The sequence below is a fragment of the Trachypithecus francoisi genome, unplaced genomic scaffold, assembly GCF_009764315.1.
Source record: "Trachypithecus francoisi isolate TF-2019V2 unplaced genomic scaffold, Tfra_2.0 Lachesis_group17, whole genome shotgun sequence".
NCBI lineage: Eukaryota > Metazoa > Chordata > Mammalia > Primates > Cercopithecidae > Trachypithecus > Trachypithecus francoisi.
In genome coordinates, this window is record NW_022681462.1 from 39401047 (window position 1) to 39428245 (window position 27199).

The window sequence follows — 27199 nt, forward strand, 5'->3', positions numbered from 1 at the left end:
TCTCTCTTATTTTGTGGTTCCTTTTACTTTGTTTTATACATAACCTTTAAAAAAGCTTTGAATCAGACAAAAAGTGTTCATCTTTTTAAGGACACTTTTTTTAGAAAGAATGTTTTCCTACAATATATTTTTATTGGAAAATATCTAAATAATGAAATATCTATAATTTAATATAACTTTTGATTCTAAATTATGACAAATTTGTCTACAAGAATTTGTCGCATTACATTGACTTATTTTAATTGTTTATCTAGATTATGAAAAGTTTGGTAGTCATTATTTAAAGTTATGAAACTCTCCATTGCAAAATTCTGAGACAGTGAAGAAGATAGGACCTAACTGACTCCATCTTGCTTCTACCTTTACGCTGTCCTTGTTCATTACTGGTCTTTGGGAGGAATTTAGTTTGGAATTGAGCTTTGAAACAAAGATGATAACAGTCCTTTGTCTCGTCTGCCATTATACAAGCCATGGTCAAATCCTCTCTCTACTGTACAAGGTAATCTCTGGTACCCCACAGCCAAGAGTTCAGGTCACGCAGTACAGGAAAACAGAGCTTTAGACCTAAGAAGAATTTGCCCATGACTCTTGAAACTCCACAGAGAAAACAGAACACCCAACTGTGGTGAGTGGCACCTTTGTTTTGAATTCTTTAAAGGTGTTCAAGTCATTATAAACATCTAGACTTTTTTTGGTACTGCAGATGGCAAAGGGGGAAGGAGAAGTATAGGGTGGAAGAAAAGTAAATGAAAGAACTTTTTTTTTTTTTTTTAAAAGACAGGAAGCAAACACAGAAACCAAGTGCATAGTTTTTTTGTTTGTTTGTTGTTCCCTCTTTTGCAGCTGTGAGGAACTTTAGCCAAAGTAGAAAGGGTTTGTTACTCATAATTTGGAATTCTTACTTGGATTTGATCAAGTCAGTTAGAGTTGGTCAAATCTGTTGGGAGAAAGACTGCAACAAACAACAACAGAAACGCTGACAATATGAACACTGAGTGCTTTAATGGTAAGGAGAAATTAAAACCAACTGGTTGTTAAACTTTAGACAAGATAAAACCCCAATTCAGCTACTTACCTAGGGATGGGTTTCAGGCTCAAGACTGCTTTCTACCGCCCTAGAAGCAGGAGGAAAAAAACCAAAAAAACTTGAACTCATATTCCATGCTGGGAGCGAGCTCAAACTCCATAACGGAGTTACCTGCCTTCCATCGTCATGGAAACAGGAAATCTTGCCTGCCTTGCCTTCCTTGCTGGAAGCAAGTAAAACTCCAAAAAAAAGAAAAAAAAAAGAGGGATGAGTTGTACAGCAAAATAAACTTTAGATTTCGACCAGATTTGGGGAGATCAGGGATTCTCGGGAGGGTGTACTCCCAGACCTCAGCAAATTGTCCTGTTGGTTTGAGCCATAAAATTAGCTCATGCTGGTCCCAGGCACTGATAGGAGATTTGTCAAAGGTCAGGGGCACCTCTACTCAGAATCCTCTGTGGTTACCAAAATGTCAACCCTGAAAATCTGAGACAGGTTTCAGTTAATTTAGAAAGTTTGTATTGCCAAAGTTGAGGGCACGTGGCTGTGACACGCCTCAGGAGGTCCCGATGACATGTGCCCAGGGTGGTCAGAGCACAGTTTGGTTTTGTATATTTTAGGGAGACATGAGGTGTTAATCAGTATATGCAAGATGAACATCGGTTTGATCTGGAAAGGTGGGACAAATCAAGCAAAGGCGGGAAGACTTGAAGCTGGAAGGGGGCTTCCAGGTCATAAGTATATAAGAGACAAATGGTTGCATTCTTTTGAGCATCTAATTAGCCTTTCCAAAGGAGGCAATCAGATATGCATTTATCACAGTGAGCAGAGGGATGATCTTGAATAGAATGGGAGGCAGGTTTGCCCTAAGCAGTTCTCAGCTGGAGTGGTTATGGAGCCTCAAGATTTATTTTCCTTTCACAGTTTTATGTCTGGCTTTGGGGAAAGAGAAAAGGAAAGTGGTTGTGGTTTCTGTGACCTGCCTTGGGGAGGAGGGATTCTAGTTTCTATGGCTATCCTGAGGGGAGCATGAGGGGCCAGAGTCAGGAGGGCAGAATAAATTGAAAGAAACTTTTGCTTCTGAAGATGTTTCTTTCTTTTTCTTTCTTTTCTTTCTTTCTTTTTTTGTTTTACTTTGTTTTGTTTTTTTGAAACAGAGTCTCACTCTGTCACCCAGGCTGGAGTGCAGTGGTGTGATCTTGGCTCACTTCAACCACCACCTCCCAGGTTAAAGTGATTCTTAGCTTCAGCCTCCCTAATAGATGAGATTACAAACATACGGCACCACACCCAGCTAATTTTTTTGTATTTTTAGTAGAGATGGGGTATCACCATGTTGGCCAGGCTGATCTCGAACTCCCAACCTCAGATGATCCACCCACCTGGGCCTCCCAAAGTGCTGGGATTATAGGAGTGAACCACCATGCCCGGCAGCTCCTGAGGATGTTTCTGAGGCTTTTATTTTGGGGTATCCTGAGCCCCAACAGTTTCATGCCCTACTTTTCAAATAAGTAAACCTGTAGGGATTTAAATGATTTTGGTGGATTTGGTGGATTAAAATTAAAGGCCTTTAATTTTAAAGATAGAAGGTAAAGAAGAAGGTAAAGCACTTGAAAGCCAGAACTGGTTTAAACCAAAAACAGCATTTATTGCTCACTCTGCCTTCTGTTTTACCTTGATTGGGTAGTAGAAGGGAAAATGTTTACGCTTCTACTATGTAAGCACCACAAAACCTGGAAACACATTTTGTGAAATAATAGAACTACATTTTCAGGTTTTATTGTCAAATTAAGGGAAAACAGAAGTACCGGTAGCCTGCCAAGTGCCACTGTCCCTAATCACAAGAGCTATTTAGAAGTACCAGCTGTGGGGTTTGCTTCTTGCCTTTCTTCAGAATCACAAGCTAATCATTAGCTTTCCTGCTCCTTGCACTTTCCAGAACTCTGGCCAGAAGATGCAGGCAGAGGTGTTTACTCTACATACTCTGGAGACCCTTTTGCTTCCCGGTAGAAGCTTCTGGTGTCTAGCAGATGCAGATCTCAGTGGAGCACCAGAGGCTGCATATGCTCACTGAGCCAGTAGTGGGTCAAAACCCTCGTGCTGTTTGTTAAACTCCATGCATCAGTTTGCCAAGGCTTCCATAACAGGGTTCCACAGACTGAGTAGCTTAAAAAAAACCAGAAATGTATTGTCTGAGAGTTCTGGAGGCTAGAACTCTGAGATAAAGGTGTTGGCAGATTTGGTTCTCTGAGACTGTGAAGGAGAATCTGTTCTGTGCCTTCCTCCTAACTCTCGATGGGTTGCTGATATCCTTTGGTGTTCCTTGGCTTGTAGGTCCATCCCCCGATCTCTGCCTGCATGTTCACATGTTGTTCTCCCTGTAGGCCTATTTGTTTCGGTGTCAAAATTTCCGCTTTTAATAAGGACACCAGTTATATTGATGTAGAGCTTACTCTAATGGCCTCATTTGAATTTGATTACCTCTCTAAAGACCCTGTCTCCATAAAACGTCCCATTCTGAAGTACTGAGGCTTAGAACTCCAATAGATCTTTTTTGGGGGGAACACAGTTCAACCTAACATTCAGGAAGGATGAGGCTCACACTGTTTGTAATCAACTTCTCTGTAGAGCTGCTGGACCACTCCTGCAGGGAGGCAAGTCACAGATGGGGAGAAGGGAGAGTTGGAGAGCTTGCTGATGGGAGCAGGCTTAAAGTGTTCTGTCCTAGTGCGATCTTGAAGTCATTGCACAGGGGCCCAGACTTCAGTTGTCCATTTTAACAAACTGGCAGAATTTCTAAGACCCGTGTTGTGAATTGGGGCACAGAACTGTTTTAAGGGAGTACAGATGTTCCTCTTGTGTTGTTGCTTATTGTCTTTTGGGGAAGATGGGAGAGTCTCAGGGCTTGCAGAGGTGGAGGGTGGAGTATGGGGGTATGCAGGGGAATCACAGAGGGCCTCCCAGCTGCAGAAATAGACAGTGCTTACTGACCAGGCCGTTTTCATGTGCCAGGCTTTGGTCAGGTACTAGGCTGGGTGGCTGGTGGTTGTGGTGAGGAGGTATAGCTCAGTTGGTTGTGGTGATCATTTAAGGCAAGCTTGTCCAACCTGTGGCCCAAGGTGGCTTTGAATGTGGTCCAACACAAGTTCATAAACTTTCTTAAAACATTGGGTTTTTTTGTGATTTTTTTTTTTTAAGCTCACCAGCTATTGGTAGTGCTAGTGTATTTTATGTGTGGCCCAAGACAATTCTTCCAATGTGATCCAGGGAAACCAAAAGGCTGGACACCCCTGATTTGAGGTATATACATTTATAAAAGAATGTAGAGGCCCTTGTGCATGGAGAGTGTATGTTAGTATCATCAGTGTCTGGTGTGGTGCCTGGCACTCCACAAATGTTCAAAGAATTAATGCTACATTCACGTATGCAATATTTTATAAGTATATCGTAGAGAAGAAGTGGAGGTAATGTGCCTTTTAGGGGAAGGAAAGCCAACTCCTTGTCTAGGACATGACACCTATTTTTAAAATGTCCTTATCAGTTAGCAGTGTGTTTTTTGTTTGTTAGTTTTGTTTTTGAGACAGAGTATTGCTCTGTCGCCCAGGCTAGAGTGCAGTGGCACTATCTCGGCTCACTGCCACCCTCCACCTCCTGGTCTCAGGTGATCCTCCTGCCTCAGCCTCCTGAGTAGCTGGGATTACAGGTACACACCATCATGCCCAGCTAATTTTTGTATTTTTAGTAGAGATGGGGTTTCACCATATTGTTCAGGCCGGTCTTGAACTCCTGGCCTCAACTGATCCACCTACCTTGGCCTCCGAAGGTGCTGGGATTACGGGCATGAGCTACCGTGCATGGCTGTTAGCAAAGCGATGTGTTAATGATTGGTTTAATACCCTGTGTGTGTGTGTGCACGCACATGTGCACGCGTGTGCTTGTGTGTATATGTGCGCGCTTGCGTGCGTGTGTGTGTGAGAGAGAGAGAGAGAGGAGCATGCCACTCTACACCCTTACCCCTGCCCTCCTTCTGCAGCATTCTTTATAAACTAATTTCAGAGGTGTCATGTCATCACCTCCGCTTTGTGCCATTGGTCACTCACACAGACCAACTCTGGGACAGTGGGAAGTGATGACCCAAAGGGATGAATATCAGGAGGTGAGGATTATTGGGGTCATCTAAGAGGTCACTTTCCAATGTTTTTATAGTCTCAGATCTGAAGTTAGGATGGTTTCTCTAATACTACTTTTACTTTTTTAAACTTTAAAGTTCAGGGGTACATGTGCAGGTTTGTTATATAGGTAAACTCATGTCATGGGGGTTTGTTGTACAGATTATTTTGTCACCGAGGTATTAAGCCCAGTACCCATTAGTTATTTTCCCTGATCCTCTCCTTCCTCCCACCCTCCACCCTCTATCCTTCAGTCAGCCCCAGCATGTATTGTTGCCCTCTATTAGCTCCCACTTACAAGTGAGAACATGTGGTATTTGGTTTTCTATTCCTGCGCTAGTTTGCTAAGGATAATGGCCTCTGGCTCCATCCATGTTCCTGAAAAGGACATGATCTCTCTTTCTTTTTGTTTTTAATGACTGCATAGTTCTAATAGTAGTTTTGGAGAAATCTAAGCATTAAGAAATAATCTAGCAATACTATTTTTGCTGTTTTCCTTTACAGTATATATTTCTCTTTAATAAGTACAAAATCATAAGTTTTTTTTGAACTTGCTTATTCAGCCAGCATTTTATTTTAGCTTTTTATTATGGAAAATATCAAAGTTTAGAAAGGAGAGAGAACTATAAAATTAACTTCCATGTACTCAGCACCCAGTTTCAATAATTATCAATTCACAGCCAATCCTGTTTCATCCATACCTAAATATCCCCCTGACTCTTGTTATTTAGAAACAAATTCCAGGCATAATATCATTTCATTGTATATATTTCATATGTCTCTCTGAAAAATAGGGAGTCTTTTAAACATCACAATACAAAAAAAAAAAGCAATAATTTCTAATAACATCAATACTTTTTAATAACATCACATCTGGGGTTCAGAGTTTTTTTATTGCCTTATCCTTTAAAAATATATTTTTTAGTTTGTTTGAATTTGGCTCCAACATTACAATTTTCAAGATCTTTATGTTTTAGTCTTAGAGGCTTAGGATCTTAGATTAGAAAGTTGACTTTGGTCATTTCATCTGTCCCTACCTTTTTACAGATGAGAAAAATTGCCAAGGGTCACAGAGCTGGCTCATTTAAGATTGGAACCTGGACCTTCTGATTCTTAATCTCAGGTGCTTTTTGTTTTAAGAAACCTTTGGTTTCTGTGCATTATAAACAATGACATGAACATAAACCCACATTGCTAGGACTTGGGCGTTCAAACATGAAGGTTTGAGGTTCCTTTATTCCAGCTACGAATCCTGCTCAGAGCCATGTGATGGCTGTAACCAGTGTTCTCCCCTTTTGTCACCTTTTTAAAAGATTAGCTGTGAAGCATGACTATGAAGTCAATGGTGCTGACTTTTTCACAAACATCCTAAATCTTTCCCAGTCTCGTGTGCTAAATTTGCCGACTTCCTCACTTAGTCTTTTTGGTTTCTGGCATTTTTAAGTGTATATATTCTGTTCCTCATATTTACTTAACAGTGTGGGCTGGAAATCACTCTGTGTCCATTCATAGTGATCTTCCTCAGTCTGTTTTTATACCATTGGATTGTTTTAAAAGCTTTTCTAAAATGTTACGGATTTGGTTCTATGTTAGGAACTTTTTGTCGCACTTGTTTTGCCAGAAGCTTTAGGATGCCATGGCATTCTCTTTCGTCACAAGTCACTGAGGAGGAGCTCTTAGCTTCACATTGGAACAGGGTCTTTGCTGCACTGAGGAGGAGCTCTTAGCTTCGCAGTGGAACAGGGTCTTTGCTGCGCTGAGGAGGAGCTCTTAGCTTCGCATTGGAACAGGGTCTTCACTGCGCTCTTTGCCTTTGTCCAGCTCCCAGGTTGGATCAGCAGTTAGTATTGCCATTCATGGGGCTAGATCTCGTACCTCTTGGTGGGCCATGCTGGGCTTTGGGAGCGAGCTTCGGCAGGACTTGGGACACTTAAATCCAGAAGAATTCTGAGAATCCTTGCCATGAACTCAGGTAAATGTTCGTGTTTGCTCTTCCCTGTCCCCCGCAGGCCCGCCAGCTCATCCTGCAGTATGGCTTGACCCTCAGTGACCTGGATCGACACCCAGAGGTAAGATCGCCACTCAGAGGCAGACCACTGAGTGTTTCTCTCTGCTTTTTTGTGGCTGTCACTTGTTCATGGGCTCCAGATATCTTGTCAAATCTAGGGAAGATGTCAGTTAGTTGTACCAAGTTTTTTCCTGGGACCTTGAGTATTAATTTTGGCTGAGGTCACAAGTGCCGAGGTGGTTCCTTTCCACCACATTCCTTGTGGTTTAACCTCGAGGGCTCAGTGTGAGAATGTAGTGAAGGGAAGTGGGCAAGCCCAGGGCTGCATCCAGGGCTTCCTGAGGTCTTTGCGCAGAAGTATAAGAGTGAGCCAGCTCATGGAGCTTGCCACTAAGTGGAAATAAGGAAGAATCATCTGAGGCAGCCATGGACATTTGAAAACATTAAAATTAAGTTTTGTGGTAAAGACTAACACGGGGCAGTCCAGGGGAGACTGACGTTGATGAGGGTGAGCAGCGTCACACACCCTAGCTGGCATTTTTTGAGTCATTATTGTGTACCAGCTTTTGTGCTGAGTGCTGTACCTGTATTAAACTTTCATCTCTAGTATTCATGAAGATAGGATACCATAATTTTCCCATTTTATAGATGTGAAAAAGGCACAGAGAGGGTAAGTCATATAGCTAATGCCACAGTTTTTAAGTGGCAGAATCAGAATTTGAACTCAGGCACATCTATTCTAGACTAATGCTAGTTTGAGTTTTTTGGGAAGAGGTAAAGTTTGAATTGGGCTGTAAAGGCCAGGTGGCAAGGGCAGGAGAGAACATTCCAGAGGGTGGTAGATGGGAACCACAGGAACAGCTCCACATGGGCAAATGGACACAGCTCAGACTGGCTGGGGTGATAGGACAGAGTGAGAGTACTGCGTTGGTGCATAGTAGGGAGAGGGAGAGCAAAGCTGGATAGGAAAAGTGGGGTGGTTTTAAGGCACCTGGAAAACCAGGCGGGGAATTGAGACTTGGTGGTGATCTAGTAGCCCATGTTTCTGTCATACACATGGGCCTCACAGGGGTTAGTAAGAACTATGGGAAGGACTTGGAGATTTCTGTGGGCAGAGCCAGGGGCACAGGCTGATCATGTGTTCAGCAGCTGTGAAGAGAGTGGTTTGGGCTAAAGGTGGGCCTGGAGCCCAGACAGAAAAGGTTGCCACTTTCCGTACCCCTGAGAATTGCCACAGTGCAGCCTGACTCGGGTTAATGCGGGCTTCCGGAGAGCAGTGCTGACTGTAACTTCAGACAAAGGCTGGAATCTGTAAAAGCCTGGAAGCAAGCATGACCCATGTGGAACTGTATTTTTTATACCTGTGCCATGCCAGCCATGCCAGGCAACTTAGTACCTGCACCATGAATAGAATTTGTACCCTGCATACTGCTGCTGTCTTTAAAAATATACTTGGGGTTCCTACGTTGTCCATGCGGATACCGTGAGTGGTGAGAAATGTGTAACTTTCTTGATTTTGATTTTTGAAAGCTAGATGAACCCATTTGCCCCTCAACCGCTTTGGGGGCTTGTGGTAGAGCTTCCTAATAGAGGGAGCGGGCAAGCCCAGACAAGTGGGGTCTTAGTGGCAATGCCCCAGATAATTTCCAGTTCGGGAACACGTCAACTTTCTTATGTGTCTCTTCATTTGATCTTCATGTCCACTTGAACTTGCCTGTGAGGTTGCTCACAGTACAGAGACTTCTGAATCCTTTTTTTTGTTTTTTGCACTTTCCCACCCCCAGTGGAATTTAGTGGCACAGATATTACTGTATTGACCCTTTGGTTGGACAAGATTCATTGTAATATCTAAGATTTTTTATTCCCCCACCAAAAACCAATTTTTGTCTCCTGGGGGAGGTGATAGCACCCACACTGAGAACACATATTCTAAATAATGCCAGCTTGTCCATAGAGAAGACCATCAATGAGAAAAGGGAACATAGTCTTGTGGGTAAGAACTGTACCCCCGTTAGAGTCCCAAGTCCTGTGCTGTTTCCCTTTGATCCTAGTGGAGCGCCTTAATCTCTTGTAGCTCAATTTCTTGATTTGTTAAATGGAAGTACTGGAATTAGCTCACAGGGCTGCTGAGTATCTGAGGAGCTATTGCATGCTCTGGCAATTAGCACAGAGCCTCCCCTCGAGTGGTTTTTGTATCTTTACTTTCCCCCCGATACAGATCGACCTTGCCATCGATGGTGCTGATGAAGTAGATGCTGATCTCAATCTCATCAAGGGCGGCGGGTGAGTATGGTGGGGGCTTCTGTGCTAAAGAGTATCTGCCAGTTAATCCTTAGCAAAGCAAGATGGATACAGAATAAACAAATTGCCACTGTGACGTATGCAAGTTTGGCTTTCTCCTAGGATATTAATAGCATATGGCCTTGGACCCAACTCAGCATTTCTGGTCATTAGCAGCAATTTAGTGACGAAGAACCTGGGCCTCTTTAGTGAGATCACTCATCATAATGGATTCCCTGTGGATCTATGTTCTTTTGTTGATTCAGACTTTAAAAACTTAAGGCCAAATCAAAATAATATTGGGCTAGATTATTAGGTCTGCGGGCACCAGTGTGTGACTTTTGCTTTAAAGCTGTGCTTACCTCTGTGAGCAGTTAGGGATATTATTTGTTCCTTTGGAAAACTTAAATTGGGTATTTCTTTTTTTTTTTTTTTTTTTTTTTTTTGAGACGGAGTCTCGCTCTGTCGCCCAGGCTGGAGTGCAGTGGCCGGATCTCAGCTCACTGCAAGCTCCGCCTCCCGGGTTTACGCCATTCTCCTGCCTCAGCCTCCGGAGTAGCTGGGACTACAGGCGCCCGCCACCTCGCCCAGCTAGTTTTTTGTATTTTTTTAGTAGAGACGGGGTTTCACCGTGTTAGCCAGGATGGTCTCGATCTCCTGACCTCGTGATCCGCCCGTCTCGGCCTCCCAAAGTGCTGGGATTACAGGCTTGAGCCACCGCGCCCGGCCTTAAATTGGGTATTTCTTAAGTGCTGATTTGGGGAGTGGTAGGAATGGTGAGTTGAAAAAGGTGAAATTCTGTTCTGCTGGCTCTTATAATCAAGCAGACTATTGAGTGATGCGGCATTTGTTTAAAATCACACTTTACTGTTTATTAGATTTTCTTATGTGTTATTTAATCATGTCAACTGCAGATGTGAGATAATTTAGCTGCTAAACCGTAGAGGTAGACCTGGACCCAAATCTGCTGATTCAGTGCTCTGGGCTGTCTCCACTTCATCACCCTCATTGGCAAATAGTCGATTGGGCAAGTTGTTCAAAGCATGCCCTCAGCTTCTAGACCCTCCCATTCATGCCATGTCCAGATGACGTCTCCCTGCACACAGTGCTTCCTCTCAGATGCATTTGGATGGAATTATGCCTGGCCTGAATGGGAACCTTGTCTGCTTTCTAGGTTTCTTCCAGACACAGGGTAATGTTTCTAGAGTCCATTCACTAGGAGCAGCATGATGGGACTGGGGATGTCCCTTTAAAAATTAAAAGTTAAGTTTCTCTTTAAGTGCCAGGATTGAGTGGATTTGGGATTCCTGTATGTGACCTTAGTTCCCAAACTGAGATTTTTGTCTTACTCCTATGTTCCTTTGCTTCCTTCCTATCTGCAGAGGCTGCCTGACCCAGGAGAAGATTGTGGCTGGCTATGCTAGTCGCTTCATCGTGATCGCTGATTTCAGGTAGTTTCTGGTGTCTGAACTGCCAACCTGAGGAGGTAGATTGGAGCCCCAAGCCTCATCCTCATTTTTGTGAAGGAGGAAATGGAGAGCTGCAGGGACTCTCTGACTTTCTGAGACTGATTGCTAGGACTTAGTACAGTGTCTAGGAGACCTTATGTTCTGCTTCTAGGCTGAAGGTAGATGTTGCTAATCACACCACTGTTATCTGCAGCCAGGATCTCTAGCGTTGTTTCACGTGTTCAGTGGAACGGGGAAACAGTTTTCACCCTGTTAGCAGAGCATGCTCTCATGTGTCATGTCACTCACTGGATCCTCACAAGGAGCCTCAGGGTGTGCCCTGCCCACGGGCAGTGACTCAGCATGCCCTGCTGCTTCTCAGGTCAGGGTTTGCCGCAGGTGACTGGTGTCATTGATAGTCTTTGACCAGGCTCTCAGCTGCTCCTTCAAGGAATCTAGTCAAAAGCACTGTGCTGAGCATGTTAATTTCAAATATGTGTATGTGTGTATTTACTTGTGAAATATAGCCACAGGATGAGCATAAATATTAAACACCTACATACCTACAAGCCAGCAATATCAGATTTTAACATTTTTGTCATATGTATTTCAAATAGCTCTTTTCCTATATAGTGAAACAGCTAATTCATTTGAAGCCCTGTATACTGCTTCTGATCACTTTCCTTGCCTTCCTACCATCTAATTAACCCTATTCCTGAATTTGGTGTTTGCCTGTACTATTGAGCTTATTTACTTTTATTGCACTTTTTGACTCCTCCTTTCCAGGAAAGATTCGAAGAATCTCGGGGATCAGTGGCACAAGGGAATCCCCATCGAGGTCATCCCAATGGCTTATGTCCCAGTGAGCCGAGCTGTGAGCCAGAAGTTTGGGGGTGTAGTTGAACTTCGAATGGCTGTCAACAAGGCTGTGAGTGGCCTGGTTGGGCCGGGGGTGTCCTGGGTGCACTCAGGTTTTCAGTGTGGTGTGCTCCCTTCTGTTCCAGTTAGGTCCTCTGTGCCTCCACCAGGCAATTGGCTTTTATTTATTTTTAATTGATGTATTTGTTTATTTTCAGAGAGTTGGCCCTGTTAGTTTCTGCATTCAAACTCTTGTAGACAAGACCACACTTAATACAGTGCATCTCCCTTGTACAGATAGGGGAATGATTCTCTGTGCCTCACGTTCTGACATCCCACAGGTGATCTGACCTTTGTGTCTGAGGCCTGGAACACCCTGATTGGCAGCTGTGAAACACTGGCTTTGGGAACCCGTTTGAAGCAGAAAGTTTTTTAGGTTCCATGGTGTAACTTCTTTTCTCCCTCTTCTTTCCTCTCATTCTGTGGTTAAATGTGACAAGAAGTAGAATTTCCTGGGTTGTGTGAACTCTTCCCCAGGAACACACTCCAGATGGTCCAGATTTTTTGTGTTTCTCTTTAGCTTCTAAAGTGGATCGCACAGAACTTTTCCCTCTTTTTGTACTTAAATAAGCAAGCAAAGAGCAATCCAGAAGCTAACCACAGTTACATGTGTAACTACATAAACAGTTTGGAGGATAGCGAAAAGATCTGTCACCCTACCCTGATACATTTTTATTTTAATATACTTTGTCCCCAGTGTTTCTATGACTTTAAAAAAAAAAACAGTAGTTCTATTCCTAGTGGTTGTACAATGCTCTGACTGACGTTCATATTGTCGGCGCATGAAAGAAATGCAGCACGAAATGGAGAAGTCGTTCAACCTTGACCCTGTCAGAGTTCTTATTTGAAAGCCACGTTGCTGCTAGTGTTCTTATTGTCTTTTGGACTCTGTTTCTTGCCCTTTTTCTTATTAGCCCAGTAGTAACTTAAGGAAGCAGATAAGAGCAATAAATTTTGGACTAAAGGAAGTAAGAACAATGAACCAGAAATCAGATAGGAATGTGGTGATAATTGTGACATGTTCACATAGTCATAGTGGGAGCTCATGTGAATAAAAATAGCTTGATACATTTGTTAAGAGGCTTGTATTCTCTCTCTCAAAAAAAAAAAAAAGAAAGAAAAAACTACAATCTAAGTCTTTCTGATTTCAAAGCTCCTGCTTATTACCACTTCACAGCACACTTTCTAAGAAAGCATAAAGTGGGAGCTGGTTAAAATGCATACTTGTCTTTTGTTGTCCCCTCTACTTTCCTGTCCTTCTCTGCCTACCTGTATCTGCATCCTTGGTCATTGTGGAAAATTATCTTCTAGGGTCCTGTGGTGACAGAGAATGGGAATTTTATCTTGGACTGGAAGTTTGACCGGGTACAGAAATGGAGTGCAGTGAATACAGCTATCAAAATGATCCCAGGTAACATGAGTGGCATTCAGCAGGCATGTACACACCCATGTCCTTCATAATTGGCCCCTACATCTGGCTAAGGAAGGCACAATGGGCATGGGCTTTGTAAGGCTTGGTTGGAAAGAAGAATTCCCTTTATACCATGTTTGGGTTTTTAACTTCACCTCCTTTGCCGTATTCCCTTCCCCCAACAATTGTTGCTTACCTAGCAGCTTTTTTGCTTGTGCATTTCACAGCCTGTTTGAGTTGGGATAGTCCTGAAGCTGATGGAAGTTCAGAGGGGACTTGCCTTGAAATAAGGCCATCATCTCTGCATACAATCTTTCCTTCCAGGAGCTGGACTGCAGCCTCTTTTTGTGGACTCTCTTAAGCAGGGGGGAAAATGACTCAGTTAATCCACATTCATTGGATGCATGCCAAAGGCAAGATGTTATGCTGTGTGTTACAGGGGATACTTCAGTTTGGAAGACTTGTAATCTGTCCTTAAGGAGAATTGATGTAAATCTGTGGAAATCTGTGTGTATGTGTAGAAGCCATGCCTACAAATAAGATAGAATGTGCTAAATTCTACTAGAGGAATACCAAGAGTCTAGAGTGCACAAAAAGGTTCTTTTTGGCAGAATGCGAGGATGTTTTATGGTGTAGAGGTGGTTTTTCACCCGTGCCTTGGCATAACATAAGTTAGACATGGTGCTAAGTGTCTAAAAATGTTTCCTTTGATTCCTACTTTGATGAAGTAGTTATAGAGGAGGACACTGGCTGAGGAAGGTTAAACTGTTTGCCCAAAGACAGCACCAGGATGGGCACCCTAAGGTGTCTACCACTAGACCCCAAATGTTTAATGCTTACTTGCTGAAGCACCAGGTGAGGAGAGTCTGTGTGAAATGAACATTTAGAGCCTTAGGGAGCCTCTAATGCAGCTGTGCCAGGGAATGATGGAATAAGAGCCAGGATGGGGCCCTGCGTGAAGGATGGGTGGGCAGTGTAGAGATGAGTTATAAGGCTGGAGCCCTAGTCCAGGCTAGAGGAGGTATCAAGGACTCATACAAGGGGATTAAAAGGAAGAGGCAGTCTTGAGAGGTATTGGCTTCTTAGGATATTGCGAGACTTAAGAGGCTAACAGGGAATATTCCCTATCATGGAATATTCTTGGGCCAGAACTGGCTGACAGGAGCTTTCAGACCAGTTTAGTGGAGCAGACTATTCTACATAAGGATCCTAACCCAGCTGTGCTCTGGCGTGTTACCTTTTAGCAGTTAGTTAACATCTCTGTGCCTGAGTTTCTTCCTATGTAGAAGGGGCTAGTTAATTCTAGTACCTACCTTATAAGGTTGTTGGGTGGATTAAATGAGTTAAAACAGTGCCCATTGCAGAAGGGAAAGTGTTTGTTGAATGAATAAATTCCTTGAAAGAAAGGTGCTATTGTTACTATTAATTAAATATACTAAGATTCTAAGATACACCTGTGCTAGTTGGGATTTAAAATAGTGTGAATATAAGATGTGTAATGAAAAGCTAGTTCTTCCAGTTCTACTTTATTTATTTTTTGAGACAGGGTCTCGCTTTGTTACCCAGAAAGGAGTGCAGTGGTGTGATCATGGCTTACTGCAGCATTGACCTGGGCTCAAACAATTGTCCCGTTTCAGCGTCTCCAGTAGGTGGGACTACAGACGCACACCACCACGACTGGCTAAGTTTTGAATTTTTTATAGAAACGGGATTTCACAATGTTGCCCAGGCTGGTCTTGAACTGGGCTCAGTATCTGCCTTGGCCTCCCAAAGTGCCAGGATCACAGGTATGAGCCGCTGTGCCTGATGCAATTCTACTTTAGTCTGTTATTTTATTTTAGTTTTTTATTGACAGTCTTTTACCATGTAACTCATCAAAAAGATGAGTTGGCTCATACTCATTTTCTTGATTAGTGTTCTCTTTTTAATGGAAGAACTAAACAGCCAAGAAGGTAGGAGGAAGAGATTTGCAGATCACTGTTAGTAAAGTGGGAGAACTTGCCCTTGGTGATAATGCAGACAAACCCAGGCCCCAGGAGGAAAGGGCTCACCAATGTGGGTGCCATATAGGTGGATTTCTTGAAGTGCCCACTAGGTGTCACTCTTGCTCCTGGTTAGACCTTTCTTGGCTTAAGATTCTGAGATGTCCTTTGTAAGGAAATTTCCCTCATGTGTGATTCTTCAAACAAAAATATGTAGAAATTGCATCCTAAAGACGTTCAGAGTTTTGTTAGGAACTTAGAGTGAGGAAAATGATAAAAGAGGCTAGCTATTAAATCATATAATGCGGTATCTACAGGACAGTCAGAGTGGTTTGCTGTATCTTTTCTCATTTTTTCTTTTCCTGATTGAGTCTATTAGATTCACGGCTGGACCAATATCAGGAGAAGAGAAGCAGGGCAAGTTTCCCTGTTTATCTCTGTTACCATGTGTATTCATACGCAGTATGTGAGGATGCTTAGAGAACAGCTCCCTTTAATGTTTTGTTGTGTTCCACCCAGAGCAGAGTGACTCTGAATGAAAGGACCGGGCTACTGGAGTTCTTTCCCCTAGGTTCACATTTAGCATCCTCTGCTCTTTCCACTATATTCGATCAGGCAGTTGGGGGAGGTCAGTCACACCCAGCATCTCAGTAATTGAAAGAGAAGTTGCTCTGAAGTCTTATCTTAGACTCCTGCCCATTCATCTCTGCTCTTTCTTTAAAGTCTTTTCTGAACCTGGTTTAACTGTCTTTTGGATCAGTGGAAGCTTTCTCCTTATATTGCAGACATTTTGAAAAGAACGGGTCTTGAGTGGCTCCTTTGCTCATCTTTGGAAGGATCCAGTTGTACAGGCACAGTTTGGTGCCAGGGACCTTTATTTGTGTTCAGCACCTCTTTGCTCTGTCTGTTGGCTTTTCGTCACTGGATCACTACTCCATTGTATTTGTTTATTGGGAGCTGTCTTTGGGAGTTTTTTTTTTTTAATTTTTGAAATTATTTCAGTAGTTGTTGGGAAACGTGTGATGTTTGGCTACATGGATAAGTTCTTTAGTGGTGATTTCTGAGATTTTGTTGTACCCATTACCGAGCAACATACACTGTACCCAATGCGTAGTCTTTTCTGCCTCATCCCACTCCCACCCTTTCTCCCGAGTCCCGAGAGTCCATTGTATCATTCTTATACCTTTGTGTCCTCATAGCTTAAGCTCCCAGTTTTAAGTAAGAACATACGATGTTTGGGTTTCCATCTCTGAGTTACTTCACTTAGAGTAATAGTCTCCAACTCCATCCAGGTTGCTGTGAATGCCGTTATTTCATTCCTTTTTATGGCTGAGTAATATTCCATGCTGTGTGTGTGTGTGTGCGTGTGTGTGTGTGTGTGTGTATCACATTTTCTTTATCCACTCATTGGTTGATAGACATTTAGGCTGGTTCCATATTGTTGCAATTGCAAGTTGTGCTGTTATCAACATGTGTGTACAAATGTCCTTTTCATATAATGACTTCTTTTCCTCTGGGTAGATACCCACTAGTATAATTGCTGGATCAGATGGTAGTTCTACTTTTGAGTTTTTTAAGGAATCTTCACACTGTTTTCCATAGTGGTTGTACTAGTTTACATTCCCACCAGCAGTGTGGAAGTATTCCCTTTTCACTGCATCCACGCCAACATCTATTATTTTTTGATTCTTGTGGGAGTAAGGTGGTATCACATCGTGGTTTTGATTTGCATTTCCCTGATCATTAGTAATGTTGAGCATTTTTTCATATGTTTGTTGGCCATTTGTATGTCTTCTTTTGAGAATTGTCTGTTCATGTCCTTGGCCCACTTCTTGATGGGATTTTTTTTCTTGCTAATTTGAGTTCCTTATATATTCTAGATATTAGTCCTTTTTCAGATGTGTAGATTGTGGAAATTTTCTCCCACTCTGTGGATTGTCTGTTTACTCTGCTTGACTGTTCCTTTTGCTGTGCAGAAGCTCCCTATTTTAATTAAGTCCCACCTATTTATCTTTGTTTATGTTCCATTTGCTTTTGGGTTCTTCATCATGAAATCTTTGCCTAAGCCAGTATCTAGAAGGGTTTTTTCAGTGTTGTCCTCTAGAGTTTTTATAGTTTCAAGTCTTCAGTTTAAGTCTTTGATCCATCTTGATTTGAGTTTTTGCGTAAGAGATGAGGATCCAGTTTCATTCTTCTACATGTGGCTTGCCAGTTATCCCAGCACCGTTTGTTGAATAGGGTGTCCTTTCCCCCTTGATGTTTTTGTTTGCTTTGTTGAAGATCAGTTGGCTGTAAGTATTTGACTTTATTTCTGGCTTCTCTATTCGATTCCATTGGTCTATATGCGTGTTTTTATACCTGTACCATGCTGTTTGGTGACTATGACCTTCTAGTGTAGTTTGAAGTCAGGTAATGTAATGCCTCCAGATGTGTTCTTTTTGCTTAGTCTTGCTTTGGCTATGTGGGCTCTTTGTTGTTTCCATATGAATTTTAGGATTGTTTTTTCTAGTTCTGTGCAGAATGATGGCGGTGTTTTGATGGGAATGGCACTGAATTTGTAGATTGCTTTTGGCAGTATATGGTCATTTTCACAATATTGATTCTACCCATCCATGAGCATGGGATGTGTCCCATTTGTTTGTGTTGTCTGTGGTTTTTTTCAGCAGTGTTTTGTAGTTTTCCTTGTAGAGATCTTTCACCTCCTTGATTGGGTATACTTCTAAGTATTTTATTTTTTTTGCAGCTGTCATAAAAGGGGTTGAGTTCTTGATTTGATTCTCTACTTGGTTGCTGTTGGTGTATAGCAGTGCCACTGATTTGTGCACATTGATTTTGTATCCTGAAACTTTACTGAATTCATTTATCAGATCTAAGAGCTTTTTGGATGAGTCCTGAGGGTTTTCTAGGTATATATGATCTTATTATTAGTGAAGAGCAACCTTTTGACTTCCTCTTTACTGATTTGGATGCCCTTTCTTCATCTTGTCTGATTGCTCTGGCTGGGACTTCAGTAGTGTGTTGAATAGAAGTGGTGAAAGTGGATATCCTTGTCTTGTTCCAGTTCTCAGGGGGAATGCTTTCAACTTTTTCCCCTTTCAGTATAATACTGGCTGTAGGTTTGTCATAGGTGGCTTTTATTACCTTTAGGTATGTCCCCTCTATGTTGATATTGCTGAGGGTTTTAAAAATAAAGGGATGCTAGATTTTGACAGATGCTTTTTCTGCATCTATTGAGATGATCATATGATTTTTGTTTTTAATTGTTTATGTGTTCTATCACATTTGTTGACTTGCATATGTTAAACCATCCCTGCATCCCTTGTATGAAACCCACTCGATTATGGTGTATTATCTTTTTGATATGCTGTTGGATTTGGTTAGCTAGTATTTTGTTGAGAATTTTTGCATCTATGTCCATCAGGGATATTGGTCTGTAGTTTTCTTTGTTATGATCCTTCCTGGTTTTGGTATTAGGGTAATACTGGCTTCATAGAATGATTTAGAGAGGATTCCCTTTTTTTTTTCCATCTTTTGGAATAGTTTCAATAGGATTGCTACCAATTCTTTGAATGTCTGATAGAATTCAGCTGTGAATCCATTTGGTTCTGGACTGTTTTTTTGTTGGCAGATTTTAAAATTACTGTTTCAGTGTCACTGCTTGTTATTGATTTGTTCATAGTTTCTGTTTTTTCCTGCTTTAATCTAAGAGACTTGTATATTTCCAGATTTTCTAGTTCATGCACATACAGGTGTTCATAGTAGCCTTGAATGATCTTTTGTATTTCTGTGGTATTGGTTGTAATATCTCCCATTTCATTTGTAATTGAGCTTATTTGGATCTTCTCTCTTCTTTTCTTGGTTAATCTCACTATTGGTCTATCAATGTTATCTTTTCAAAGAACCAGCTTTTTGTTTCATGTATCTTTTTTGTATTTTTTGTTTCAATTTCCTTTAGTTCTGCTCTTAGTTATTTCTTTTCTTCTGCTGGGTTTGAGTGTGGTCTGTTTTTGTTTCTCTAGTTCCTTGAAGTGTGACCTCAGATTATCTATTTGTACTCTTTCAGAGTTTTTGGTTTAGGCATTTAAGGCTATGAGCTTTCCTCTTAGCACTGTTTTTGCTGTATCCCAGAGGTTTTGATAGGTTGTATCTATATTATTATTCAGTTCAAATAATTTTTAAATTTCCATCTTGATTGCGTTGTTGACCCAGAGATCATTCAGGAGCAGATTATTTAATTTCCATGTATTTTTGTAGTTTTGAGGGTTCCTTTTGGAGTTGATTTCCAGTTTTATTCCACTGTGGTCTGCAAGAATACTTGATATAATTTAGATTTTTAAAAAATTTATTGAGACTTGTTTTGTAGCCTGTCATGTTGGAGAATGTTCCATGCTGATGAAAAGAACATATATTCTGTACTTGTTAGGTGGAATGTTCTGTAGATATCTGTTAAGTCCATTTGCTCTAGGGTATAGTTTAAGTCCATTATTTCTTTGTTGACTTTCTGTCTTGATGACCTGTCTAGTGCTGTCAGTGGAGTACTGAAGTTCCCCACTATTATTGTATTGCCATCTATCTCATTTTTTAGGTCTAGTAGTAACAGTTTTATAAATTTGCAAGCTCTAGTGTTAGGTGCATATATATTTAGAATTGTGATACTTTCCTGTTGGACTGATCTTTGTATCATTATATAATGTTCCTCTTTGTTTTTTCTAACTTGTTGCTTTAAAGTCTGTTTTGTCTGATAGAAGAATAGCTACTCCTGCTTGCTTTTGGTTTCTATTTGCATGGAATATCTTTTCCCACCCCTTTACAATAAGTTTATGTGAATCCTTATGTGTTAGGTGAGTCTCTTGAAGACAACAGATGCTTGGTTGGTAGATTTTTATGCATTCTGCCATTGTGTATCTTTTTATTTTTTTGAGGTGGAGTTTCACTCTTGTTGCCCAGGCTGGAGTGCAATGGTATATTCTTGGCTCACTGCAACCTTCGCCTCTCAGGTTCAAGCGATTCTCCTGCCTCATCCTCCCGAGTAGCTGGGATTACAGGCACCCACCACCAAGCCTGGCTAATTTTTTTGTATTTTTAGTAGAGACAGGGTTTCACCATGTTGGCCAGGCTGGTCTCAAACTCCTGACCTCAGGTGATCCACCTGCCTTGGCCTCCCACTGAGCCCGGCCCATTGTGTACCTTTTAAGTAGAGCATTTAGGCAGTTTACATTCAGCATTAATACTGAGATCTGAGGTACTGTTATTCATCATGGTAGTTGTCTCCTGGATACCTTGTTTTTTTTTGTACTGTGATACTGTTTCATAGGCCCTGTGAAATTTATGCTTTAAGGAGGTTCTATTTAGGTTTATTGTGAGTTTTGTATCAAGATTTAGAACTCATTTTAGCATTTCTTGTAGGGCTAGCTTGGTAGTGGCGAATTCTCTCAGCATTTGTTTGAAAATGACTGTATCTCTCCTTCATTTATGAAGTGTAGTTTTGCTGGATATTGGCTGATAATTAGTTTAAGGAGGCTAAAGATAAGACCCCAATCCCTTCTGGCTTGTAGGGCTTCTGCTGAGAAATCTGCTGTTAATTTGATAGGCTTTCTTTTATAGGTTACCTAATGCTTTTGCCTGACAGCTTTCAAGATTCTTTCCTTCGTCTTACTTTAGAGGACCCGATGACTATATGCCTAGGTGGTGATCTTTTTGCAATGAATTTCCTGAGTGTTCTTCAAGCTTTTTTATTTGGATATCTAGATTTCTAGCAACACCAGAAAAGTTTTCCTCAGTTATTCCCTCAAATAAGCTTTCCAAACTTTTTGATTTCTCTCCTTCCTCAGGACCACCAGTTATTCTTATGTTTGGTTGTTTAACATAATCCCACATTTCTTGGAGGCTTTGTTCATTTTTTTGATTTTTTTTTTCTTTGTCTTTCTTGGATTAGGTTAATTTGAAAGCCTTGTCTTCGAACTCTGAAGTTCTTTTTTTCTACCTATTCTAGTCTGTTGTTGACATTTCCTAGTGTATTTTGCATTTCTCAAGTGTGTCTTTCATTTCCAGAAGTTTGATTGTCTTTTCTTTATGACATCTCTTTCTCTGGAGTCTTTTAAAATTTTCTTTAAGTTGGTTTTCACCTTTCTCTGGTACCTCCTTGAGTAGCTTAGTAACCTTCTGAATTCTTTATCTGGCAATTTAGAGATTTCTTCTTGGTTTGGATCTGTTGCTGGAGAGCTAGTGTGATCTTTTGGAGGTACTATAGAACCTTGTTTTGTCATATTACCAGAATTTGTTTTCTAGTTCCTTCTCATTTGAGTAGACTGTTTCATTGGAAAGATCTAGAACCCAAGGGCTACTGTTCAGATTCTTTTGTCCAATGGAGTGATCCCTTGATGGGGTGCTCTTCGTCTTCCCCTAAGGATAAGGATTCTTGAGAGCTGGACTGCAGTGGTTGTGCCCTTCTGGGTGTAGCCACCCAGTGGGGCTACCAGGCTCCAGGCTGGTACTGGTGAATGTCTGCAGAAAGTCCTGTGATGTGATCTGTCTTTAGGTCTCTGAGCTGTGGATACCAGCACCTGCTTTGGTGGAGGTAGCAGGAGAGTGAAGTGGACTCTGTGGGAGTCCCTGGTTGTATTTTTGTTTAGTACACTGATTTTCTTGAATGCTGATTTATGCTAGCAGTGAAGTCATGTGGACAGACTCAGGATCTCTGGTTAGCCAGGATGTTGCAGGCAGTGGAATTAGCTGTTGTTTTCCCCTTTTTGGAGCAGGGTTGTTCTGTTACGAGTTTCTGTAGTAGCTTTAGTTGGTTGGCCTTCAGCCAGGAGATGGTGCTTTCAAGAAAGCATCAGCTGCGGTAGTATAGTGAGGATACAAGCTTGTCTGTGTTGGCCAGGATAAGTATTTTGGTTTCTTAGGTAATGGGCAGGGCCATAGAACTCCCAAGAGTTTATGTCTTTTGTCTTTGGCTACCACAGCAGGTAGAGAAAAACCATCAGGTTAGGGCAGAGTTAGGTGGGTCTGAGTCAGACTTCCCTTGGGCAGAGCTTGCTGTGGCCACTGGGGAGGGGGTTGGAGGGTAGTTCTCAGGTCAATGGAGTTATGTTCCCAGGGGGATTATGGCTGCCTCTTCTGTGTCGTACAGGCTGCCAGGGAAGTAGGAGAAAGCCAGCAGTGACAGACCCTACCCAGCTGCCACACAGCCAGCAAGGCCAGTTTCACTCCTGCCATGCCCCACCATGGTGAGCAGGGCTGAGATCTTGCCCAGGCTACAGGCCTCCCTACTGAGAAAGCAAGCGGGCCTCTCAGGCCTCGCCCCTCCCTGCCTGCCTGCACCTTCAGCTGTGGCTTCTTCATTTATATCTGCACTTCCCATTTGTCCCCTACCGGATTCTTCTCAGGAACATTTGTGCTCAGTTGCAATTATTGCAAAGTTCAGCTAGAAGCTTCCTTCACCCTGTGGCCCCTCCCCAGTTCCGCTGGCTGCGTTTTCTTCCCCAAGGATCCCTGTGAGATAAAGCCAGGGATGGCTTCTCTGGGCTCAAGCTGGGAACTGGGAGTGTCTACAGGGCTCTTTCTGCTGCTGTTTCTACTTTTATAGCTTGCTCAGCTCTCTAAATCCATTTCAGCTCTAGGTAAGGTTAAATCCGTCTTCTGTGATCTGGATTTTTCAGGTTCCCCAGTGGGGATGTATGTTCAGAAGCCGACTTTTCCCCCTCTCACACTTCGGGAACTCACAGTTTTTTGGCTGTCTTGTGGAGTTTACAGCAGCAAGCCACTTCTTTCAAAGGGTCTGTGAATTCTTTTGGTTTTCCTGATATGTTCCTATGGCAGTTCTTGGAGCACAAGTTCACAATGTGCATCCCCACGCACTGTTTTGTCTGTCCAAGTGGGCGCTGCACATTAGTCCTGTCTCCTGTCCGCCATTTTCCTGCAAGCTTTCATTGTGTTTATCATTTTGAATTTGTGTAGTTTAAAATTATGAGTTAAAGAATGGCAAGTCCTCTTTGCCACTTTTCCAACCAACTAGTTACCCTACCTGGAGGCAGCCAGTGTTACCAAAATTGGGTGGCCTTTGAGATAGACTTTCATAAACACACAAATTGAAACTCCTCCCGCCCCACCCCTTTTTACACTAGTGATAGCCTGCTTTATACATGTTCTGTTTCCTGCTTTGCCTATCTTGGAGATTATTACACATTGGCTTATAAAAGAGCTTCCTTGTTCCTTTTTCTTTTTTTCTGAATAACTGAATGTATTCCACTTTAGCTATGTAACATTATTACTTAACTGGATCACCACTAGTGATCATTTATGTTTGCAGATTTTTGCTAGCAGGGAATCACAGGATGAAAGGATTAATGTGTCTATGATTTTTGTTAGATGGTACCTCATTGCTGTCTGTAGCTTGTATTCACTACTCTTCTACCAGCAGTGTGTGCACATGTCTGTTTCCATGCATACCTGGTTCATTATACCTTTTCTCTTACAGTTAAAGTGTTATATCATTGAAGTATGTGTGTGTATATGTAAATATTCTTGGTAAAGGTTGTGTGTAGTTGTTAATTTTCACTGCTGAATCATATTCCATCATCTGTATGTGTGTGAAAAAAAGTTTATATCTATTCTACTCTTTTAGTTTTTTCTCTTTATTTTTTTGGAGACGGATCTTGCTCTGTCACCCAGGCTGGAGTATGGTGTCATAATCATGGCTCACTGCACCCTCTGCTCCTGGGCTCAGACGATCCTCCCACCTCAGCCTCCCGAGTAGCTGGGACTACAGGCATGTGCCGGCATGTTTGGCTAATTTTTGTGTTTTTTTGTAGAGCTGCCATCTCTATGTTATGTTGCCCAGACTGGTCTCAAACTCCTGGGCTCCATCAGCTCCATCTGGAGCTCCACTGAACTCCTGGGCTTCATTCCCAAAGTGCTGGGATTATAGGCATGAGCCACCGTACCCAGCCTCTATTCTACTCTTGATGGACATTTGGGTATTATCAGTTTTTAGCTAACAGGAAAAGCGCCACTATGAACATCTTACACATGTCTTTTGATGACCATATGTATGCCTAACAGTGGTATACCTAGGAGTAGAATTGCTGAGTGGTTAGGTATGAATACGTTCAGCTTTGGAAGATGTATTCACAACATTTCCAAAGTGCTTTTGCCAGCTCAGCTTTCACCATCAATGTGTATGAGTGTCTTTGCATCCCAGCAAAATTTCATTACGCTCACTCCAGTGTGTGTGTAGTGATGTCTTGTAATATTAATTTGTATTTCCTTTCAGTGAGTGAATTTGAGCATCTTTTAAAATGTTTATTGGCCATTTTGGATAGCTTCTTTTATGAGGTACTTGTTCAGTCTTTTGCCCATTTTTCTATGGGGATTCTGTCTTTTTCTTGATGATTTATAAATTGTTTATATTTTTGATATGAGTCCTTTGTCAGGTATGTGCTTTGCCAATATTTCCTCCCATTCCGAGGAAATCTTTCAAGGCGGGTGGTGTGATTGAAAATAACTGGTAGTGGGGCTCCTTGGTTGGAGTAGTCATGGAGGGTCTCTAGAGGATGACTTGCCATCTAATATGTCTGAAGGACAGAGACGAGCCAGCCCCTTGAAGTGCTTGACAATGACTGGCCCAGGGAGAGGGAACAGCATGAAAAAGGCCTCAGGGCAGGACAAAGCTTAGCATGTTTGGGTACAGAAAAAAGGCCAAAGTGGGAGGGGAGAAAGAAGTGGCAAGAAGAAATGAAGATAATCAGAATGGCTTTTCACTGCTGTGTGGGAGAGAAAGGCTTTAGGTTTGTCATTCGTGCAATGCTGTGTATGACAGTTGCTTCTAGTGACCCTGCAGTCTTTGATTTTGCTTTGGGAGACTGAAACATTAATGTTTCTTTCTGTCCTTTGTCCTGCAGGTGTGGTGGACACAGGCCTATTCATCAACATGGCTGAGAGAGTCTACTTTGGGATGCAGGACGGCTCAGTGAACATGAGGGAGAAGCCTTTCTGTTGACCCTGCAAGGAGCAGAGTGTGTTCACCTTGAGTCTCCAGCCCACAGCCAAGGTGAACGTACCTCTCCAGGAGCCTTTGCCTTAATGTATCTCTGCCAGGGTGGACAACTGGTGGCCGGGGGGGCGGGGAGGGAGAGTGGGAAGGGGAGTTAAATCGGTCTTATGAAGTATTGTTATTAAATGTCTTTTTAAAAAGAGAAATATAAACATATATTTTTACTATTAAAATGTTCAGTTTTTTTAAATAAAGTAGATCTTGATTTCATGTTTTATATGAAATATTTACCAAAAAAAAAAAAAAGGGGAGAGCTGAACTGTATTTAAAACCTTTGACTTGAGTCTGCTGGTAAAGCTTCTGAATATTGGGTTTGCTGAGAAATAAAAATCAAAACTTCTTTAAGCTGGTAAAGTGAGGGGCCCAGCCAGCAGTGATCTCCTGATGCCTTACTGGAAACTTTGTTTACTTGTCTGCTACCCTCTGTTTTGTTTTTAGTTAGTTTTCATTGTGAGCACACATAATACCTAGTTACATCTTAAGATCAGGTTTATAAAACTGTGGAGTGGAGCCGTATGATATGGAATGACTTGGAATGTAAGCTATCAGGGAGAAAATGTGGTTATACTTTTGCTAAGATCTGGGGGTTTCTTCATATCCCTGCTGTTGGAAGCAGTTGACCAGAAATGTTTGCCAGTACTGCCAAAGCACTGCTGTGAAATGTGAAGTACTTTGCTTTTTTGTTTTTAATGATTTTCTTTTTGTTGTTAATATTTTTTTCTGTTCTTTTGTTATTACCTGCATGGTTTGGCGTCAGAAGTCCTTACCTCTTTATATTGTCTGCAGGTTTAAATAAAACAGTGTGGTGCCATTTTGACTCTTTTGTCTTTATTGTAGAATTTAAATTTAAATGGCCACAGAAGGAAAGCCAAGATGGGAGGGGAATCAGTTTTGCCCACTCAGCGTACATCAGATCTGTGATGAGGGATGGAATTCACTCAAGAAATCTTGAACCAAAGAATAGGTAACTACTTTCATTATTTCTGGGAGAGCTGTCTTCCAGATAGGTCAGTTATCTAAGGAAATACACTGTAGCCTTTTGTGGCAAGGTATTAATTTTCGTCGTGCATGAAGGGTAACACAGATGAACAAAAGTCACAAATTATCTCCACATTTTATATTAGTCAAGCCTTCTTTAGTCATGGAAGCTGATATGCAGCAAAACAGGTAACCTGAATTTCTTCATTAGCGCCCCCAACTCTGTAATCTGCAGACAATCTGCTTAATAAACAGCTCTCCAGAAAAGAGCCTCATAGACAGGGAAAGGAAAGGCCTGACCAGCTCAGTGAGCATTCTAGACAAGGCTCAAAGGAATCCATCCTGCTGTTAAAGGGTGTTGATGCTGAGAGCCCTGATTTCCCCCTGCTAACTTTGCACGATACTTGAAACAGTCATTTCCCTCATTTTACCCTCTGCTTGGGTAATAATGATCAGACATGTTAGCATCTAAATTCTTGCTAAATCAAGTAGTAAAATAGAAGTTAATCAGGAGAGAAGGCATTAAAGATGCTTATTTCAGAATTCCCTCTTCACTTTTCAAGGTGCTCTTTAAAAATAGTTGCCTCACATATTGTTAGGAAATGTATTGTCAGGAGTGCTTTATTTTCTTTTAATTTGGGTTATAATTTTTGCACAAAACGGGCACTACAACTTAGCTGAGATCTTGATAGAACTAATTTTTGAAATAATCCTTTAAAGCTCCTTGGCATGGATTAAATTTAGGAATAAAGATAAACAACAAAGTTAAGCCGAATTTCTGAAAAACACCTGCATGTACTACATCACATGTAAATGTTCTGTGGTTTCACAGGCATTCGCACCTGTGATGGATCTGAAGTTCCTTTGAATGTCGATGTTAGGCTTTCTTCTCTTGAAGAAAACAAAACACCTGCTCTGCTTTAC

General features: G+C 41.8%; 1 protein-coding gene across 5 annotated transcripts in view; it reads left to right on the plus strand.

Annotated features, from left to right (window-relative positions):
• The window catches only part of LOC117062879 (ribose-5-phosphate isomerase), a 56224-nt gene extending 30110 nt beyond the window's left edge, over positions 1 to 26114 (plus strand). For 4 of the 5 annotated variants that reach the window (XM_033176760.1, XM_033176758.1, XM_033176761.1 and 1 more), the window contains 7 exons: positions 7206 to 7265; positions 9423 to 9487; positions 10867 to 10935; positions 11719 to 11860; positions 13162 to 13261; positions 24518 to 24579; positions 25146 to 26114. In XM_033176760.1, the coding sequence (XP_033032651.1) occupies positions 7206 to 7265; positions 9423 to 9487; positions 10867 to 10935; positions 11719 to 11860; positions 13162 to 13261; positions 24518 to 24579; positions 25146 to 25217 (570 nt within the window). In that variant the 3' untranslated portion in view covers positions 25218 to 26114. The remainder of the gene's footprint in view (positions 1 to 7205; positions 7266 to 9422; positions 9488 to 10866; positions 10936 to 11718; positions 11861 to 13161; positions 13262 to 24517; positions 24580 to 25145) is intronic. The other variant, XM_033176759.1, reaches the window with a different exon arrangement.
• Positions 26115 to 27199: the final 1085 nt, after the last annotated feature.